The 15,823-nt window shown below is 42.9% G+C and overlaps 1 protein-coding gene and 1 long non-coding RNA gene across 3 annotated transcripts in view; one reads left to right on the forward strand and one right to left on the reverse strand.

The window, feature by feature from the left end:
* Positions 1–6,280, reverse strand: part of LOC310754185 — a 123,105-nt gene extending 116,825 nt beyond the window's left edge. The window contains exons 1-2 of one of the 2 annotated variants that reach the window (XR_014543667.1): positions 6,166–6,280; positions 4,745–4,816 (exon numbers count right to left, since the gene is read on the reverse strand). This is a non-coding gene — a long non-coding RNA (uncharacterized lncRNA). Of the gene's footprint in view, positions 1–4,744; positions 4,817–6,159 lie in introns of both variants that reach the window. The other variant, XR_014543668.1, reaches the window with a different exon arrangement.
* A 25-nt stretch (positions 6,281–6,305) lies between these two features.
* VMA21 (vacuolar ATPase assembly factor VMA21) lies at positions 6,306–15,000 on the forward strand. Its single transcript, XM_083595765.1, has 3 exons — positions 6,306–6,491; positions 10,822–10,931; positions 13,116–15,000. The coding sequence occupies exons 1-3, from the start codon at positions 6,355–6,357 to the stop codon at positions 13,256–13,258; spliced, it is 390 nt and encodes a 129-aa protein (XP_083451891.1). The 5' UTR covers positions 6,306–6,354; the 3' UTR covers positions 13,259–15,000.
* Positions 15,001–15,823: the final 823 nt, after the last annotated feature.

Below are 15,823 nucleotides of genomic sequence, written 5' to 3' on the forward strand. Positions count from 1 at the left end.
GCCAACTAAGAACCACTGCTGCTACAACTTTGCGCACAGAAAGCAACAAGTGCAAGAGTCAGCGAGTGAATACATCACAGTGCTCCAGGCGATTGCGATGTATTGCCAATTCGCTGACATCGAGGAACAACTTCTCAAAAGGTTCATCAGTGGTGTGCGAGACAGCCGTCTCCGCCACAAGATGCTGGCAAAAGACAACATCACGATGATGGAAGCAATGAATATGGCCACTGCCTTTGAGAAGGATAATGCCCACGAGGCGGCCCACAGCCCACGTACCGAAAAGAGAACTCACCGCATCCAGTGAGACCAGTCGTCATCCGTAGATTCCTACAATGAGAATGTCCACTGAGCTTCAGACCAATCCGACCAACACCACCACTCCCAAGCTACGAGAGCATCGTTGAACCAGCAATCATCTGACGCACCTCGAGTGACCTGTGCCAGCTGTGGAGAAAACTCAAGACAGAGGGAACCCCATGTACTATGGAGTTGGATACCGGCTCATCCTACTCCATAATATCTGCTAAGACTCTGAAAGAGCTTTGCCCTAACGGCGGTCCTCCTCTCCGCCGGGCCTCCGTAGTGCTGCGGGACCTCCAGAGAGAAAGAATCCAGCTAAAGGGGATGGGCACCTTCAAGGTCCAATCTAAGAAGTACGCCAAGAATTTGAACCTCATCATCAGGCCCATTCATCATCAGGCCCCATCATCAGGCCCATTCACTAGCCTTCTAGGCCTAGCATGGTTTGGGCCGTTAGGCTTAGGTATTTCAGGGTTTAATCAGATTTCCCCAGGGAAAGTGCCAACACTTCCTAATGGTGGTTGACTCTCAGTCCAAGTGGCTCCAGGTGGTGCCAACCTCAACCATGTCCACTAGAGTGACAAATAGCTCAGGAAGCTATTTGCGGCACACGGCTTGCCAGACACACTGGTGAGCGATAATGGGACCACTTTTACTTTGGTGGAATTCAAAGAATTTGTAACCAAGAATGGAATCTGCCACATTTGTTCCACTCCTTTTCACCCGGCCACTAACGGCCAAGCTGAACGCATGGTCTGTACTACCAAAGATGCGCTTAGGCGCAAAGTGCATGGAGACTGGACTCTCCGGTTAGCGGAGTTCTTACTGGCCCAACACATCACCCCAAGCGCAGTGACTGGCCAGTGGAGTTGCTTATGGGGAGGAGGCTCATTACCCTCCCTGATCGTATGCACCTTGATCGGGCTTTTGAGCAACGGCCATCCACTGTGGTGCAGGGGGCTCCAAGAGGGTTCTCCCTGGAGGACACTGTGTTATGTCCGAAACTACGGGCCTGGACAGGGTTGGGTCTCTGGTATCATTGCTCACTGTACAGGTCTGGTTTCCTACGAGGTAGGGTTGGAGGGGGGACTGGTTTGGAAGAGACACCTTGACCAGATCAGAGTCAGGGCACCTCCGAACACGGAACTTCAAGCAGAACCAGAGAACAGAGAAATGGGTACTTCGGGAGATTCTGTGCCCAGGCCAGGGTGGGAACCGGATGGGTTGCCGGTGACTGAGTTACCCCAGCAGAGCGACTTCAGGCTGAAATCCTCAGAGGCTCCATCAGCAGTGACCCCTTCGGAGCTGGCCTAGCTGACCGCCCCACTCAGACCGCGGGTACCGGAGGAACCTCCTGAGTCACCCACTTGGACACAGGAACTGCGACGGTCCCAGCGGGAGAGAAAAAGGCCAGCACACCTTGATGACTATGCTTTTATGTAACAAGGCATGTTCTTTTTTTTAAAAAAAAAGATATTTATTGAAATTTTACAGACAAAGGAAAATTACAGAATAAGAAAAGAAAAAGAAAAAGAAAAAATACAAAATACATGAAAAAATAAAAAACAATTAAAAACAGATCAATCTTTTCGTATCTTATATTTCAATTACTTGTTTCCTGACCTCCTCACACCTCCCTTTTTTGTATTCCAATTCACATAGTTAATTCAGCAAATCCTTTCCCTCTTTGTTTTTATCTTAATTCTATATCTTAACATATTATAACTTTATATTTTCATCTAATTATCAGTCCATTTTTACATATTCTTTTTAACCTTATTGCTAAAGCCACTTCATTTCAATCCAACATCATTTTAGCATTCATTAATTTTACAATGTTTCTGCAAATAGTCTTTAAACTTCTTCCAATCTTCTTCCACCAACTCTTCTCCCTGGTCTCGGATTCTGCCAGTCATTTCCGCCAATTCCATATAGTCTATCACTTTCATCTGCCATCCTTCCAAGGTGGGTAGATCTTGTGTCTTCCAATACTTTGCGATGAGAATTCTTGCTGCTGTTGTTGCATACATAAAGAAAGTTCTGTCCTTCTTTGGCACCAATTGGCTGACCATGCCCAGGAGAAAGGCCTCTGGTTTCTTCAGGAAGGTATATTTAAATACCTTTTTCATTTCATTATAGATCATCTCCCAGAAAGCCTTAATCCTTGGGCACGTCCACCAAAGGTGAAAGAATGTACCTTCATTTTCTTTACATTTCCAGCACTTACTATCAGGCAAATGATATATTTTTGCAAGCTTGACTGGAGTCATGTACCACCTGTATATCATTTTCATAATATTCTCTCTTAAGGCATTACATGCCGTGAATTTCATACCTGTGGTCCACAACTGTTCCCAGTCAGCAAACATTATGTTATGTCCAACATCTTGTGCCCATTTTATCATAGCAGATTTAACCGTTTCATCCTGAGTATTCCATTTCAACAGCAAGTTATACATTCTTGATAATGTCTTAGTTTTGGGATCTAACAGTTCTGTTTCCAATTTTGATTTTTCCACCTGGAAGCCAATTTTTTTGTCCAAGTTATAAGCCTCCCTTATTTGATAATAATGAAGCCAATCTCGCACTTTATCTTTTAGTTTCTCAAAACTGCAGTTTCAGTTTGTCACCCTCCTGTTCCAAAATCTCCCAATATTTTGGCCATTTGGCCTCCATATTGAGCTTTTTCTGAGCCTTCGCTTCCATCGGTGATAACCACCTTGGGGTTTTATTTTCAAGTAAGTCTTTATATCTTGTCCAGACATTGAACAGTGCTCTTCTGACAATATGGTTTTTAAATGCTTTATGTGCTTTAACCTTGTCATACCACAAATATGCATGCCACCCAAAAACATTATTAAAACCTTCTAAATCCAAAATGTCTGTGTTCTCAAGAAGCAGCCATTCTTTCAACCAGCAAAATGCTGCTGATTCATAGTAAAGTTTAAGGTCTGGCAGGGCAAATCCACCTCTTTCCTTTGCATCAGTTAATATTTTAAATTTTATTCTAGGCTTCTTGCCCTGCCAGACAAATCTAGAAATGTCTCTCTGCCACTTCTTGAAACAGTCCAGGTAACAAGGCACGTTCTAACCAATCGTATAAGCATTGGTAGACGAGCGTTCTAATGGCAAGTGCATGCACTTTCAACTGTCAACTGTCAACGGTCAGTTCATGCTCGTTATTATTATTGTATTGTCCAGTCAGTTCGGTTCTTGTCACTGACAAGCTGTTGTCACTGACAAATGTTGAATAAACATAGTTAAGGAACTTATACTGCCTCGGGCTTCTGACTTTTTCCGAACATTTAACAGTCTGTAACCTGAAGCGTCTGTAACCCAAGGTACCACTGTAAATATATAAGAACAACAGACACCTTCACTCATCTTCAGTGGCAAACTGCATGCTCCAGCACTGGGAGGGTGGTATGCATCCCAGGGGCATGGCGTGCATCCTGGGGGCATGACGCCCGGCACAGTGGGGGGGGTGCCCGGCATGTGTCCGGGGGGGCGGCTGCAATGGCACCCCCCTCCCCAATGGTGCAGGGGGCGGTGCACTCCTCCTCGTTCCACCGCCAGTGCTCATCTTTTGTTCTCCATTCATTCACAATCATGCCCCAACTTCAATATCCACCTGTTTTTGTTGATTGGCTTCCAAAGCTAAATGCCAACCAACTGACATTCACAAACATCAGCCTGCTTCAGCCTTGAGGCATCTACGTACCTGTTTCTGAATGCTGACTTTACCAGCTTCCACCCACTAACATCTGCTAGGTCCATCATTAGACATCAACAAGCTTATGACCATGGATTATCAGATGCCTTCAAGACGTGATCCTGCTCAGCAAGTGAACTTGCCTTATTATTGCTCCACAACATCCTGCAACCAGATCTTTGCCTCCATCCACCTGCTCAGCCTTATTATTGCTCCACAGCATCCCATAACCAGATGACTGCCTCCATCCACCTGCCAGTTCACCTTATCCAAGTGGAAGAAGACTGGGCAACCCTGAATCTTACAACCGTTTCTGCTGTGTTCTGTTGGAGAAGAGAAAAATGCCCACCTTTATATCCACTCAGTTGCCATGTACAATTATGATGTCACAGGTAGTCTGCAACCAACGGCAACCCTGGAGGTGCATCACCATAATCTCCTGAGGTTCCACAATGGTGGGTGCACCTCAGCAGGGTTGTATTCATGTGCTTGTTTAATATTAAAAAATATAGACCAACCTTCATCTCTACAGATACCATGGGGGGGTGCACCACTAAATGGTTTTAGGGGATCATTTCAGCACAAGCACCACATCCCTCTGTAGGCAGACACCACTGCAACCCCCCTCTGAGGGTCTGTGCAATAATTTGCAGCTGGCTCTTGCCGGGTTGAAGCTTGCACAGTCTTCTTAATAATAATATAATTAAAATGTAAGGCGCTCTCACCTACCAGGATATACAAGCTCTCCTCCTGCCACCTGGGAGTGGCCAGACAAACCTGGAAAATTCAGTTCTGGCAAACCTAGGTGTGTTACACACACACACACACACGCGCGCACACACACACACACACACACACACACAGAGAGGTTGTAAACATGGGAGCCAAAAGGCTATGAAAAGAGATACAGCCTGACAGTTATATGCAAGGCTGATATTGTTAAAAGCCACCACAGAGTGTTCTATTAATGCTTATTACATCGTATTGCATAGTAGAGTGTTGCACAAACATAGGCAATGTGATATTAGGCCAGTAATTAGCTGTCAGCCTACATCACAGGGTTGCTATAAGGATAAAAGGGGCTAGGGAACAATATATGCTACTTTATGAGTTTCTTGGAAGAAATGCAAGACATAAATGTCCTAAATAAATAATAGTTGTTGTGATTACTTTTTAATCTTATGGCTTTGATTTTATGCAGTGTTAACTTCTAACTCTTCCCAACACCCACTGTTTTAGTAATAATTGTTGCTGCTAATTGGATGTTTTAAGAGCTTGATTTTAATTGTTACCTGCTCTGGGAACCCCAGGTTGAAAAGTGGCAAGCCTGCTCAGACATCTAATTTTTTAATACACTGTTTTCAACTACATTTTGGTCAGTCTGTTATATCTACCATTTTAAAATCTGTTTTTATTACTGTTTTAAAAAGGCATCTTATACCATTTCATATCATCCACTAATGAGATTGTTTTAAAGCAGTTCTGTATATAAATCTTTATATGTATCAATCAATCGGTCATTCTTGACACAGCTTTTTCTCTCTCTCGCTATTTAAGATATAGTGTATTAATATTTTCCCAGTGAATTTGTACTGCTGCTGGGGGTTTTTTAAGTACAAATGATAGCTGCAGATGAACCTGTATGAAACAGGCTACACTGGCCACAAAGTAATTAAAAATTAATTAAAAATAATAAAACATATAAAATATTGGGTTATTACCAACTAAAGCTGTGTACACCGCTGTATCTCAAAAGCACAATTGAAACGAACACACACACACACAAGGATTCTGGGCACTTTAGTGCATTAAGTGCTGTTGCGAATTCTGTGAGGGACAAACTACATTTCCCAGAATCCTTTGAGGGAAAGAAGCGCATTTTGAAATATGAGGGGAAAACAACATTTCCCATAATACTTTGAGGAAGAGGCTGTGCTTCGAACCGCGTGCGCACGCAGCCTAGACTAGCCCACCCCACCCCCTCCACCCCGATATTAAAGGACCCCCACCCCGATAATAAGGATTCTTTAGGCGGGTCTACTCCGAGTAGGACTAAAACCGGTTACATTCGCTTGCCGCCCCCAGTCCCTCACAGCCCTATTCACATCCGGAGAATCCGCAGGCTTTTCATTTATCATGTCTACCTCTACCTCTGGTGCTCACAAGAGGGCGCTCTGGGAGACGGTCTAGACATTTCCCGAAACCGTGAGAGACAGTCTAGGCACCTCTCTCGCTCTCCTCCCTTCTGCTCAGCGACGCCGGCGAGCCTTTTTTTTCCCGTCGTCACGTGACCGGCGGCCGCGGTGGAGGATGGGAAGGGAAGGCATCAGCTGACCAGGATGCTCTCTGCGCGCGCAGCTTCTCCTGTTCCCTTCGCCGCTGCCGGAGAGGCAGGGGGTAAAAAGGCTCATACCGTCCCTGTCATGGAGCGCTACGACAAGGCCGCCCTGAACGCGCTCTCGCCTCCCGATCCCAGGTTATAAATTAAAACAAATAACATAAAATGGAGAGGGGGAGGAAGCGGGTGGGAATGGAGGGGGAAAGTGCTGGGTATGCCTACTCAGAGGTAAGCCCCGTTGGCTTCAACGAGGTTTACTACCAGGTAAGTGAATGTAGGATTGTGGCCTTCGCTTGCTTTGACGGCGGGGGGGGGGGGAGGACGTGCGTGTCTTTCCAGTGACTGATATGGGGGGGGGGTGTTTGGGATTTTCCTGCACGTCAAAATGAGGAAGCGAAACAGGGACATAAGAAGCTGCCTTAATACCGAGCCAGGCCACTGTTCTATGTGGCTCAGTGTTATCGATTTATTTGCAATAAAAAGTTAAAGGCATGGGTGGGTGGGAAGGATTTTCTTTTTAAAAAGAACACCCAAAAGGCCGTTATTAGAGGCTGGGTAGGGGAAGCTCTCTTTGATTGCCTGGTGGAGTAGCAGAGATTGGTGCAAGAAGGCGCCCGCTGAATCTCTACTGGCAGCAGGGTGTTCATTCAAATACCTGAAGGCTTGGTTTCTACACTGGCTGGCAACAGCTCTTTGGGGTTTCAGGTGTGGGGCCTCCTCAGCCCTACCTAGAGGTGTCAGGGATTGCTGCAGAGACTTCCTGTCAAGGGGAGAGGGATGGAGTGGAATGTTCTCTCATAAGAGTTGGGAGGGTCATCTTGTGCAACCCCTTGCAATGCAGGAATCTTTGCCCAATGTGGGGTTCAAACCAACAGCCCTGAGATTAAGAGTCTCATGCCCTACCAACTGAGCTATTTGACTTACCATGCTAGCTTTTTGGTGCAGCCCATAGGCATAAGTGGGGATAGTCACTAGCTATGATGGATTTAAAGGGTGATTTAGGCAAACCTGGAGGAAACGTCTTTATCAGCAGCTACCTGATGATTGGCTGTACGGAACGCCCATTTAGTGGAAAGCTGAGATGATGGATTTAATAAATAAATGAACATCCTGGAGAATTGGAGGCAGTATGCTGCTGAATACCACAGTAGGGGCGGTGGAACAGTGGGATAGGGTATTGTCTTCATTTTGGGCTAGCATGTGGTTTGGTTTTGGCAGGGTGTGTGTGTTGTACTTCAGTTTGATCATGCAGGCCTCTGGAAAGCATGAGGAGGAGAAAGAGGGTTGGATTGAAAATTGTCCTGGTGGGGGGTTGGATATGATAATCAAAAAACCAGAAGGCCTTTTTCAAAGTTATCTTTTAAATATGTTCATTACTGAAATTAAAATTCAGTTATTTAAAACAAAAACAAGTGTTCCTGTTGTCACATGTAGTTTATGACAAAACAAAATTTCTTGTCAGTTTTAACCTTGACAACTGATCATGACTGGAATTCATATTACCTCTTATTCATGGTGGCAGTCTATAGCTCTTTAAACAGTATATCTTATGGATATATTGGGCAAGGTCACCCAGTAAGGTTTGCAGCTGAGTTGATGTTTGAATCCAGTTCTTTCCAGCCAAAGTCTGAAGCTCTGACCACACCATTCTGGCTCATTACTTAGATCTCAAGGAGCAAATGCTGTTCAGACAAGTCAGCCCAGAGTACCTCTGTATGTAAGCAGGAGGTGACCAGTATAAGCCAGTTTACATTATCTAAAAGGACCTGTTTTTGACATTTAGACTTGGCCAGGTCACTTTATTTTGGTATAAACAACTAACTCAACAAAGCAAGCATTGACTAGTGGAAGCCCACATAAAAATAAGCTGTGATTGGTGTATCAGATTGAATGTAAAATCTAACATAACAAGCCAAATGCTGTATTTGCTTATGGAGCTTAAAGTACTACTAAAATGTGCTTGCATTTGTGATTCACAGTAGCAGCTAAGAAATTTCCAGTTTCCACTAGGTTGCAGTGTTGCATCATAGGCATTTCAATGCTGAAGCAAAATCTTATTAAAACAGTATCTTTATTTTATATTTTTCATCTTTTTTTGGTTAACAAAGACTTCTATAGAACTTGGCCCTTTTGTGTCAGAATGTCACAAAACTGTCACAAAAGCTGTTCTTATTTTATCTATAAGCCACTTGGAGTCCCTGTTAGGGAAAAAGGCAGAATATAAGTAAATAAATACAACAACAACATCACTCTGGTCAAGAGGCCAGAGTAAAGAAATGCATCTTCAGTGTATGATGAAAGGTGCCAGAGTGGGAACAGCATTCCACAGTTTAGGGGCTGCTGCGGAGAAAATCCTCTCCTAGGCTGCCATTCCCCACATTTCAAAAAGTGGGGGAAGTACCAAGAGGGCTCCCTTTGCTGTTCTTAATAGCTGAGAGGGTATGTAGGTAAGGAAACTTTCATATATTTGGGTCCTAAGCTATTTAGGTCTTTAAAGACTAAAGTGAAAAGTTGGATGCACACAATTCCCAGCCATTTGCCTCATCCAGCAAATTTGGAAGCAAGCCCAGTTACTCCAGTATGCCTGTAAATCTATCATGCCTAAAATAAAGATGCTTAGTGTAAAATGCCACATAGGGTTGTACACAACTAAGTTATACTCAGTATAGAGTTACTGAAATTAATGGACCTAAGTTAGTCATGTTCATTCATTTCAGTGGGTTTAACTCTGAGCAGGACCAGCACTGGATACAACCCATACTCATCTGCGCATGCAGGTTGGCTCCTCTATCAAATTGAATGGAGATTCCTGTGTGGAAAAGATAGGTGCTGGTATTTTTCTGCACACGTGGATCTCTGTGCTGGGTCACCAGTTGTGCAGTTGTGTTAAATTGGTTGTGAGATTCATTCTCACAGCAGCATCTGAAATAGCACTTGCTTCTGTGAAAACATGCCCTTTAAAATGCAGGTGATCTATGTTTAAATTACCGTATTTTTCACTCTATAGGGCGCACCAGACTATAGGGTGCACCTAGTTTAGGGGGGGCGCGGGAAATAAAGGGGGGAAATTATCCACCCCGCTGGCTGTCTTGGCTTCTTCTTTAGTCCTGGGGCTGGGGCGGGGGAAGCCCGAGCTTCCCCCGACCCCAGCCCCCAGAAGGTCCGGGAGCGGCGGCAAGGTTGCGTGCAACCTCGCCTTCGCTCCCTGAGCTTGCTGCTATCCGCAAGCCTTCTGAGCCCGGCGGGAACTCCCGCACCGACCCCTCTCGCTCTCCAGGCTTCAGCGAAAGCCTGCATTCGCTCCATAGGATTGAGCCCGGCGGGAACTCCCGCACCGACCCCTCTCGCTCTCCAGGCTTCAGCGAAAGCCTGCATTCGCTCCATAGGATGCACACACATTTCCCCTTCATTTTTGGAGGGGAAAAAGTGCGTCCTATAGAGCGAAAAATACGGTACATATTTTCCTTCCTCAATATGTATGCAGCTGGTATCCAGAGGGAGCTGTTTGATCACTTGTTAATCCATTGAGAGGTATTTGATTGCTTGTTAATTCTGGTTGTAATACTTGCCAGGAATGCAACTTTCACTCGATAGAAAACTTTAGTATTAGCATTAGAGTAAATGTTATCTTGTTTGTAGACTTTGAGAATTTTTAAATTCCTATCAATAGTCATTAAATTGAACAATATGGCATACTTATTGGCGCATCTTCGTAGTGTCTGTCAAAAACAATAGCCTTAATTGTTTCCCATAGGCAATATTAATTACCAGTAGTAGACTTGTTCAGCAGTTCTGAGAAGTGTGTGTAATTCCACAAGTAAATCCATCATTTATTGGTTGATTTCAGAACAACTAAAAGTAGGCTACAATCCTAAACCCTGACTTGCAGTGGCAGGCCCTGCAGGGCTGCACTGTGAAGCCCTGCTATTCATGTTGGTCATGACAGCAGAAACAGGAAAATGCCCCTTCACTACAGCAGCAGCAGGGCTGGTACAGCAAAGAAGCCTGGATTGGGCCCGTTACCATCATGTGAGGGCAGTGGGGCCAGCTAAGGATCCAGCGGATCCGGTGCTGCCTAGTCTGTTTCTGGGTGCGACGACTACAGATAGAGTCCTAACTCTAAAGCAAAAACATCTTCATTACTACTGCAGCAGGATCCCCTGTCCACCCAGGGTGTGGTGGGATGAAGAGATGCCTCATGGCACAGTACCAAGACATTGTATTATTACCTTCTTCTTAGCATTCTGATTACTGCAGTATGAGCCTGCTTAGTTATTCATTTTCACTTATCATTTGTTACACTCCTAACATGCTTTTTCAGCAAACACTGTTTTGCCTCCTTCCTTTCTTAACTGTCTTCCTTGCACCTCATCCATCCTACAAATGCCAGGTTAAATGGACATTGGACGTTCCATATGTCGGGCCTGGCCCTGCTCAAGTTTCTCACACTGTGATTTGTTTCTTGCAGAAATGAAACTTCATTAGCTTCGACCCTAAGAACGCTCCTGTTCTTCACTACTTTAATGATTATGTTACCCATTGGGCTATATTTCTCATCAAAGGTATACGTATTTGAAGGTAATTTTCTTTATTACTACCTGCTTCTTTTTGTTATCTTTGCTTCTTTTTATCTTAAAAGTAAATCAGTTATTTGGATTATTTTTTAAAATTACATATTGGTATATGGTAAGCAGTATTTCTTTGGGTTTTATATTCTCAGGATTTGAATAATAGCAACGAGCACTGAATATTTTGTTGACACATTTGTCAAGATGTTAAAGTATCAAAACACTGAAGGAGGAGGCTTTTCTGTGCCATTCTAAATTGATTGTGCAATGTAGAAACCAAATTCTTCGTAAAACTTGTTTTGAAAACAATTTATGGCAGTGTCTCCCATAAAATTGTTTGTGACTTGTCTATGGATTTGGGGCTGAAGTTGGAAGACAGGACATCCAATGCATTAAATATTCATATTGATTTTTCATTGTGTTTTTATTGCTTCTTTCATTTCTTATATTGTATTTTTATGATATTACAGTAAAAATGCAATTAAAAGCATCTAGCACAGTGCATTACAATTGGGACTGTGGGCTGAAAAATCCCTAAGTGGCTTCTTATAGCTCAGTCGATAGAACCTGAGACTCTTAATCTTGGGATTGTGTGTTCAAGCTCCAAAGATTCCTGCATTGCATTGCAGGGATTTGGACTAGATGACCCTCAGGGTCTCTTCCAACTCTAAAATTCTATGATTCTATGATCCTCAACAATGTTCCAGTGCTCCACAGGGGAATAAGTTGTGTTGGAGATAGAGCAGTGCTCCTCGTAGAAACCAGAAGTTATCCTACCCTTTCAGTTAGAAAATTGGCACAAGCAGAGCTCCTCCTAAATTACTAAAGTGAGATTTGGAAATTTCCAAATACAATTTATTGGATGAAAGGGCAGTTGTCATTACATAGCTGAACAGAAGCAGCTTACAAATTTTCTCCATCCTCTGAGTCATCCTCTGGTTTAGACTCTGGAAATGGAAAAACATACTCACGAAAATGTACCCAGAAATGTAACATCTGTTTTCTTGGAATATATGTGGTCTCTCCTTTTTATGTACGTTTTCCAAACAGCACTGCAAAATCTGTTCTCTACATTTCTTTCTTTATATTATTTATATCCCACACCTTCAGTGCAAATACTCCCAATGTGTACTAAAAACAATTTAACTGCAAGCAAAAACATTTTAACAAAACATGCATAACTTCACCCAAGGAGATTCCCTCTCTGCCTGGCTGGCGTAGTGCCATTGGCAGACTGTTGTTCCTTGGCACACGAATTATCGGGGGCTGCTTTTTCCCACGGCTGGTACCCACTGCTGAGGTGCCCTGCCACTTAGCAGCAGCCCACAGGCACTTGGCCTGTGATCTTGCTGGTGTCAAAAACTTGTGTTCATTTTTTTAAAATTTATTGTAACCCATCTTGAATGTTCGGAGCATAAACACTGAAAATAAGGGCGTGGCTGATATATTTGTGTATGTGTTGGTAGGGCTGCTAAGTTGTACCCTCTGTCCCTTCCCAGTAATAATAATTTTAAAATGTGCATAACTTAACTTCAGAGCTTCTGTTCACTGCTATTAATGGGCAGAAAAAGGTATTGAATATAACTGAGGTGGTGTGTGACAGAGTCTTCACCAACCTGGTGCCCTCCAGATGGTTTGGATTGCAATTTGCATCAGCCAATGGGAGTTGTAGTCTAGAACACTAGGGGGCTCCAAGTTGGTGAAGGCTGGCATGGAGTAAAGAAGTCCATTATGTTTGCATATGTTGGCACGGAAGACTGTCAATATACATGACTTACCTCTCTGTGTGTTGCTTTCTTCATAAGTGAAGCTTATCATAACTAAAAACATTCTTGCAGCACAGTCTTTGCATGTCTACTCAGAAGCAAGTTTCATTAGGCTTACTGTCTTGTAAATGAGGATAGGATTCAAGACTCAAGCACTGATAATCTTCTCTAGGTTGCAGCTGTCTTGTGAACCATAGAAAACCCTCAAATCAAGGACATATTTATGACACTGGAAGAGTTTTATAGAAGCCGAGGGCCTTAAAAGGAAGACATAGTTTTACTTTAGCCACTTCTGCCCTAATCATACAATCTTTTTATCATTTAAATAATTTGGTCACTAGAAAATATGAAGGCATTGGCTGATTTTTTTACAGGCTTCCTGTAAGTTTTAATGCTTCTTCTCTCTCCCACCCTCCTTGTTCTTTTAGGTTCCTTTGGAATGTCAAGCAGAGACAGCTATTTTTATGCCGCAATAGTTGCTGTGGTAGCTGTTCACGTCGTGCTCGCTCTTTTTGTCTACGTGGCATGGAACGAAGGCTCACGGCAATGGCGGGAAGGGAAGCAGGACTAAAAGTCGCCGCTGCAGCGTGGCAGGCAAGGAGAGGATGTTTCCAGGTGGAGCGAAGCCCCAGAGTGTAAAGTCTAATAGTCGGTGTTTGAAATGGGACAAGATGGGGTTGCATCATTCCCCCATTCCAGTAGCATTTTTAGTTTTTAAATTACAGCTCTGACTTCATGAGCCTCAAGACCTGGCAGAGTTGGGAAGACTAGAAGGGAGCCTCAACAGGACAACCCTGGAATCAATTTTCACAATCTGTCTGCAGAGAGCTCCTGGGAAACATTTGCTTGCTTAGTAACCTGCCTAGAACTGCTTTGAAATGAACATCTAGATAATTCGTAAAGTTGAACATGAAGAATTTCAGAGCTTCACCAACAGAGTTTGGATCAAAAATAGTTGAAGTTCTTTTAAATAGATTTTATTCCTGTGTCTTTTAGATTGGGGGGGGGGTCAACTTCAGGAGCCTTGATTGACAGTATGCTGGCTACACTTCATGGTTAAACAGAACACCAGGTGCTTGAAAAAGTGGCTCCGTATACTTTTTGATGGAGAAGGAAGGATGCATTGAGTCCTGTCCAGGAGCTTGTAACTTCAGGCCACCTGTTAGCACATTTTTGAATGGTGGCTTTTAATGTAGGATACCTTTCCCCACAAAGTATAGAGTCTACCCTAATCTTGACTCTCAATTCAGTTATCCCCTTCCAAGAAATGCTTTTCCTCAACAATGGAATGTTTTGCCTAATTTCCAAGAACTGTGGTAGAATTACCACTGACAGCGTTACCATAGATTTCAGTAATAGCGTTAGGCAGTCCTAAAAATGTTTGTGCATTGTTTGTTGAGACCCAAGAATGTATCTGTTTGTTAGCTCTACTTGGAGTAGGGCCATTGAATTTAGTGGACATGATTAACTTAGACCCGTTAATTTCAGTGGGTCTGCTCAGACTAAAACTTGAGTGGATAACACCCCCACTGTTTGTTTTAATAAATGTACCTGATTTGTGTTGCCCTCTCACAACTGATACTTTTAAATATCTTTAACATTTCATACTGTCACCTTTTCCATAATGTTGCCAGATAGCCATTGCTCTTCTTCCTCAACCTGTGTCTTTGTCGATAAATGAGTTTCTTAGTATAGCTTCGAATGCATGTGTAATCATGGACAAATGCACAAATCTTTTGAACAAATTGCCACTTTTATTGATTAGACTGGTGGCAGCACTGGTCCAAAATCACTTCTTGATTTCACTGGAACCTGCTACACAGGATTCAGCACACAAGCACAGCTGAAATGCAGCAGTGTGCAGCTGGGAATTGTACCTGTTTCAGTAGCTAATGTGAAGTGCTGCTTAAGGACAAATTTTTCCTTAAGGTGAAATTAACTTCCACAACTTTCCTGATAATATTTTATCATTATGCTTCCAAAGTTTTTACTCTGTTTTTAAATCCTAACCTAAGAGATAAATCCTGGGATTGAAAATGTTTACAAATGAGAACCTCCTACTTGTGTTACTATAAATCACTAGGAATATTTTAAAACGTAAGGATGTAGAATAGTGACAGGGTCTTAAGGGAGTCTCTAAATAAGATGTATCCTTTTTAAAGGAGGAGGAATCTAATGTTGGGCAACATGCTGCTGGTTCATCTGAATTGCAAATTTTGTAGTATATTGTGTTGAAATTTCTCTTTCCTTCCCTTATCTATGGAATTGATGTATTATGAACCTTTTTAATAAAACATAAGCATATAGCATAAATTAATTGTGGACTCAAAAGTAAATGCAAAAAATGAAACGGTTGCTGTTGAATCATCACTTGCTAGCCAGCATGTTTGCAAAGTAATATCTTACCTTCAGTTCTGTAGTTTTCCTGATTACTTTCTATACATTGGCTCTTATGACACACTGGGTGAGGATCCTTGGTGCATGCCTGTATTAAGCCCTGTCCACCAGAATAGGCTTCCTTCAAGTGAGAAAACTTCTTTCAGCATAGCCATGTTGTCAAGTTCCTAATATGTACTCAGCATACTGTTTGGGAGAATGAATGCTTTTCTTTTACAGTGAGTCTTATGTGATTTTTCTTTTTTCAGTAATTGGCTCCTGTACTCCTTTCCATAGACAAAGATTTCTGCTTGCTGCTTGTCATTCCGTCCTGTTCGAACACACTCTTAATAATGTGGAATAGATAATATGGCATACATGTTTGCTTATATTCTGGTTTCTTCTGATCTGTGTATGTGTTTGGGACAATGGAATGACAAGCAGCAAGGAGGTACACTTAGATGTTCTTGGAAGTATCCTTATATTGGAAACTGAAGCTTTGAATCATATCAAAACAGTTGTTCTATGTTATTTCATTCTTCAGAAGTCATAGGGAAGACCTTTGATTTAACACTGGAAGAATACAAGTAGTGTATTCTTGCAGATGAAGGAGCAGGAAGGGAATTTGCCTAAACTTTTAGCCAGCTTCCAAATGAGCTTGGAAGAACTGCAACCCTTTGCTTTATAAATGTGCCTATTGCTGCCTACAGTATGTTATGATAATCATAACAGTGGCTGGTGCTGACAGTGCTGGGCACTA

This window comes from Podarcis filfolensis, assembly GCF_964270895.1.
Source record: "Podarcis filfolensis genome assembly, chromosome: Z".
Classification (NCBI taxonomy): Eukaryota; Metazoa; Chordata; class Lepidosauria; order Squamata; family Lacertidae; genus Podarcis; species Podarcis filfolensis.